General features: G+C 42.1%; 1 protein-coding gene across 3 annotated transcripts; it reads right to left on the bottom strand.

Annotated features, from left to right (window-relative positions):
- Positions 1 to 587: 587 nt before the first annotated feature.
- samhd1 (SAM domain and HD domain 1) lies at positions 588 to 5616 on the bottom strand. Of its 3 annotated transcripts, none has more exons than XM_057040409.1 (14): positions 5349 to 5615; positions 4756 to 4916; positions 4543 to 4658; positions 4380 to 4450; positions 3944 to 4102; positions 3608 to 3720; positions 3414 to 3522; positions 3247 to 3338; positions 3053 to 3168; positions 2339 to 2478; positions 2046 to 2132; positions 1837 to 1941; positions 1615 to 1752; positions 588 to 1479 (listed from the first exon to the last, which is right to left on the bottom strand). In XM_057040409.1, exons 1-14 carry the CDS (start codon positions 5382 to 5384, stop codon positions 1336 to 1338), a joined length of 1587 nt encoding a protein of 528 aa, XP_056896389.1. In that variant the 5' UTR covers positions 5385 to 5615; the 3' UTR covers positions 588 to 1335. The 3 variants fall into 3 exon arrangements, with proteins under 3 accessions (XP_056896389.1, XP_056896390.1, XP_056896391.1); XM_057040410.1 differs by having other exon boundaries at positions 5364 to 5489; XM_057040411.1 differs by lacking the exon at positions 1837 to 1941 and having other exon boundaries at positions 5349 to 5616.

The raw sequence follows: 5616 nt of genomic DNA, 5'->3' as shown, positions 1-5616 counted from the left end.
TAAAAGGAGGTATAAAGTGATGATCTTGATTAGATAAAAGAATTTAGACTAAGGATATGTGTTTGTCTATATATATACAGCAAGTTATTAGTGTATGGATGTATATTGATAAGGAATACTAGAATATTACTGATGAATGGATGAGGGGTGGGATTAAATAAGTATTAGTTCTTCCCATTTCTTTTCAGATATGTAAATGTTTTTTAATTTCATGCTTTTGTATTGTATCTGTCTGTCCAGATTAAGATTAACCTTTCATTAATTTTTTACATGTTCAAAATAAAGCTGATGAATCCAATCTTTCTTTTTTTGGCCCAGAGTATATAAATCTTAACCTTCTCAGGTTTGATGGCATAGTCAGTATTTCTGCTTACCACAAAAAAATCACCTGGACAAATGCATCAATAACAGAGTAAAAGGCCTTACTTTCTACAAATACCGCTTTAAACAGTTAAATTTGCCATCCATAATCAGCCTTTGCTGCCTTCTAGCAAGGAGTGGAAACATTTAAAAGCTCTGACAAACAAATCAATATATATATACATATACATACACATATATACTGAGAACAATAACTACAGGCACAATTAAAGCAATAAGCATTTTTAATTGTTTTTTTTCCCCCAACAGTAATACCAAATATAAGATCTTTTTTTTTTTTACATTCTTTCGAGCCAAACATTTTACAATCAGGTATGAAAACAACCAGGACACAAAGCAAGTTTGAGGTTGCATTGTTAAATTAAGAAACATTTCAAAATGTTCCGCTAGAGCTACGAGGTAAACAAATATTGCCCAAGTTTCCCACTTTAAGAAAAATAAGCACTCATGCAAAAGCTCTGAAAATAAATACCTTTAAGGTAAGATTAAAGGAAAATCCACAGATAGTAAAAAAGGCTAAGCTAAGTTTAAAGAAGAAAACTTTTAAAGTGACTGCAGTTTTGATTTATATATATTAATAAAAACTGAAGCTCTGAAAATAGCTGTAAAAAGCACTCTGGCAGTTTTAACTGCCCACGATTTTGACACCAGCCCTGATACATGATAGGAGCATATTGAGAAGTTGACAGAATTAAATCAGTTTGTCTTTAAAATATGAGCAGACAGACAAGAGTGTCCAAATTAAAATCCGATTAAAATGATCAAACTAAAACAAAAGTCCTGACGATATTGTGCTCCTGTAAACGCCCACTCATGGCATCACTTTAATTACACCCTGAGGTGATGTCTTTTGGTAAAAATGGTATCAAATATAGTTTGGTTTCTAAACTTTCAAGAGACTAAACTTGTAGAAAAATATAATTTCCTCAAAATGCTGCTCACCCTCACAAATATTCAGGAGTCATATTTCAGCTTTTTTCGCGCACTTAGGTTGCTCGGGTCTCCAGCGCTGCTGGGACGCTCCCCGTCTTTGCTTTTTTTGCTGCTGGACCATTCGAGCTTCAGAGGCGTCACGTCCGGTGCGATCACGTCCCCGTCCTGTTGAGGACAGATTACAAGGGACATTTTCCTAATGTGAATTTCCTTCTCTCCAGGCTGAACTGACATTAGAATTGCTGTAGATGTGGAATTCTTAATGTGCAGAGGCAATAAACCAACTTCTTATGGTGTTACCTTCGGCTTGGAGAATCCCTTCTTCCAACACCACTGGACAAATATATTCTTGGCTGCTTTTAGGCTGTTGTCATCAGTCTTCTTGCAGTAGACCCTGATCATCTGCTCAGTAAAGTTCTCTGGAAGAAGTTTAGACACCTGAGGAGAGGAAGAGCAGCACAGAGTTGTTTTTGGGACTAAAAGGACTAATAGCACAGACCAAGACAGGTCTTCATTCCAGACCTGGTCCTTGCGAATCCCGAAGGCCTTGTTCAGGTCATCTTTGCAGTAGAAACGCACATTTTCGATGGGGTCCTGATCCTTCATGCCGTAGTCCATATTAATCAGCTACAGAAAGGGACATTTTTATATCGATTTAACAATTTTGTGGACCATGGAGCAATAAGTGAATATTCTGGGTTAAGTAATACAGAAAAATAAAATGCACTGACATTGACTACAAAGTCGTCTTGTTGCAGATGAACATCGTTGGCACCAATCTCTGGAACAGTTTGAGCCAACTCAGCTTGAAGTTCCTCCTTAGGGGAAAAGAGAGGAAACAGGTGTCACACATTAGATGTGACTGGATCACAAAAGAATCACATCTGTGGTTTTTTTAACCCCAAATTACAGAAATCTATTTTATCTATCAACTAATGTGGGCACAGATGTGTGTGTGTATGTGTGTGTGTGTGTGTGTGTGTGTGTGTGTGGAATGGTGCAGGCAGCTGACACAAACACAAACCTCTGACTCTTCAAGGGTTTTTTCTGACTGTGTTTGGCCCAAATACTTGTAGAGGCGTCGGCAAGTGATGTCATGAAGAATCTTCCTTGGTTCGGCCAGTTCCGGGGAAGAAGAGTTCAGTATTTGCTCAAACATTTGATCTGCAGGATAAATCAGGAGTTGTAAAAAATTATAAGGGTTAGAGAGGGTTACTTAAAGCTAATGTTCTGAATAAATTAGTAGAGCGTGAAATGGAATTTGATTGTGAAATGTACAGTAAATTGAGTGCAAAAGGAAGGGTTGAAATGGAAATTTAGGAGAGCAGATGAAGTCCGTTTGCCACCTCATGCATTTGCAAGAAACAAAGGTTCAAAGGAGACCAGCGTCAAACGACTGGGGGCGGGGGGCATTCTCAGTCATTCAACTTCTTGCGCCAGCTGGAACACATGCTGTGAAGGCACCAAACTCCTGCGGTGCATGCAGCACACACGTGCTGTGAAGACGTCCTGTGTCCGTGCCTCAGAGGCGGGCCTTCGGCTATATAAGATCAGAACTGTGAACACTTAATAGAGATCTCTCCGCATGCTTCCGTGTGTGTATCCCGACCGACTGACTGGAATAAAACCATCTCCTATGCAGTAACTTAGATTCATTGTTTATTTCTCCAAACGGCTAAAAATTACACGACAAGAGTCACTATGAACCCGCTCAGCACACAGAGGTGCACTTACAAACCTGTTAGCTTGGTGTAGGCTTCCATGTCATCTATGGCTGTGGACAGAGTGAATGTTCTCCCCCCCGATCCTTCAATCTTGATGTGTTTGTCTGCTTTCAGAAAGGCCTCCGTGATCCTGCAGAATCACACCCGACGGTGTTACTTTCAGAACGAGACAGTGGGGCAAAAGGATGCAGACACGGGATCTCCTCACATGATCTCGATGATGTTGCCCACCGGGTGCTGGTAGGCTCTTCGGTGGAGGCAGTTTCTCATGTGGAACATGTCATACAGGTTGTTCACTTCCTGGAAACATGGATTATAGACTATCAGAACAAGCTTTGCGCCAGAATGGATTGTTACGAAGACTGATACAGGCACCTTGTCTCTAGTGCAGATGTACTTCTCCCCATCCACCTCAATCACCCTGGCAAATTTAATGAAGCGTTGATGGTCAAAAATATTCTGGATGCCCAAGTGGTGGCAGTCCCTGAAGACAGAGTGGAAAAACTATGGAAATAAATGCAAATCTTCCTCAAAAATCAAGGCCCAAGCTTGGAAATTTTGATCCAGACCTTGCAAAGTAGTCCCACTTGTCCACGTCGATGCCGTTTTTCTTGTTGGCCACGATATCATAGAGGAAGGACTTGTTCTTTTCACGGCCTTTATACGACCAATGGGAGGATGACTGAGGACAAAAGGAGATGGAAAAACGCACAGATTATCGTAAAACTGTTCGTGTGGAAGGTAATTTTATAACTTCCTGTTATGCAAGTGACATGTGCACAGACCTACATCAGACCCAGCCAAGCGTGCACTACAAGCTCCTCGCAGTCTGAGCTAAACTGGCCGCCAACTGTCAGCAAAATAAAAGCATCCTTGATATCTGTGGTATGGATGGCAACAGGTACCTGGCTGTTCTGGGATGCTCCATTGCTCAGTGGTCCAGCAATCTGTTCCTTGATGAAGTCCAGGTCCTTGGGCAGTGTCAGCCCGTGCTGCTTCATCACTGGCTCCAGGTTGTTGGCTTCAACCAGGTGGTCAAACATGTCTAAAGAAGCCTTCTCATGCTGCAGCAGAAACAGACCACGTTAATACAGGAACCCTTTGAAAACGAAACCCCAGTAACAACACAGTAGTCATATAGAAAGAGCTGATCTCAGGTAAAGATGAGTTTGATATGAATCTTGTTTTTTATTGGTGCATCAGCAGAACCTTGATCCTACTAGGGCCACTCGCGAAACAACTCTTATCTCTGCACTTGCCATGTTTATGACTTAATACGCTTTTAATGTTGTACGCATGCAAGACAAGCCTTCATGGTTCTTTTGGTGCGCCCTGTCCTACCTGCCAGTTCAGCTCAGGCTTTGCTTTAGGGATGAACCTGCGATCAAACATGTGGGAGAATGGACCGTGACCTGGGGGAGAGCAATTGGATCAGACTGGGTTGGGTTCACGCCGACATCAGTTTTCAAGCGAGCTGTAAACGAACAGTTTCCCTTTGGCTCACCCAGGTCGTGGCACAGCCCTGCTATCTGCACGCAGAGGCAGTCGCTGTCCGAGATGTCAAGTTCTGGCTGACTCTCTTTCAGAGAACAAACAAGTTGTCCTGCCAGGTGGCACACCCTGTAAAAATAGGCGAGTAAACAGAATATCTTTAATTTGATTGGTAATCGTCGACATGTTGGACTGGCACCCTTGTTTTTTCGTGCCATCAACCTACCCTATGCTGTGTTCAAAGCGGTTGTGGGACGCTCCGGGGAAAACAAAGTAGGTCCCTCCGAGCTGCTTGATGTTTCGCAGTCTCTGGAACTGGGGGGTGTCGATGATTTTGATGAGAAGAGGGTGCAGCTCGATGTGACCATGGATGGGGTCATTAAAAACCTGGAAGGACACACAATTATTATTATTATTAACCATCAAAAGACGCTCGAGCTTTGTCCACATTCCAAACCCGGCTGTATTTTTTGGCAAATTATTATAATCTCTCAACATTGGCTTCAAACGGACAAAATGTGACTGATTTTAGTAAGAACTTAGCTGTTTTAGCAGCTGTTGCTGACCCCCCACTTCAAATATGTGGGGGAAAACTGATGGATGGGAATTAAAAGAAATTGGCCAGAGGCTGCCCTGCCCAGGACAATCTAACTAGTCCATCTTCATTTTTGGGTTGTATTCTCTGCTAAATAGTTTCAGGGTTAGAGGTAAGATGAAAACACAAATGCAGCGAACATTTCTCAGCCTTCTTTCCTATTTTGGCTGAGTTTCTAATCTCCTCGGCCTTGACAGTGGAGGGCTGCAATAAAAACCACTGACCTTATATGTCGAAACATCGCCGATTCTGTTCTCCATGTTCACTTGGTAAAAGGGACCCCGGGGAAGGTTAATGAAGCTTGAAATGCGCCGCTAAAGATGCTGTTACAGTCGCCGATGGGACAACTGTCGGCGAAAGTAGAACCTGGCGGGGTTTTTATGTCTAAATTTATTGAGTAAAGCTAAACGGAAATGCAATAAATTCCCTGCCATGAGTTTTCAAAACAAAAGGTCACCGACACCTTTCAGAAAATACACGTTTCCTTATAAA

The sequence above is a fragment of the Takifugu flavidus genome, chromosome 8 (assembly GCF_003711565.1).
Source record: "Takifugu flavidus isolate HTHZ2018 chromosome 8, ASM371156v2, whole genome shotgun sequence".
Lineage (NCBI taxonomy): Eukaryota > Metazoa > Chordata > Actinopteri > Tetraodontiformes > Tetraodontidae > Takifugu > Takifugu flavidus.
Note: the sequence above shows the minus strand (reverse complement) of the source record. Positions and strands in the feature narration are given on the sequence as shown.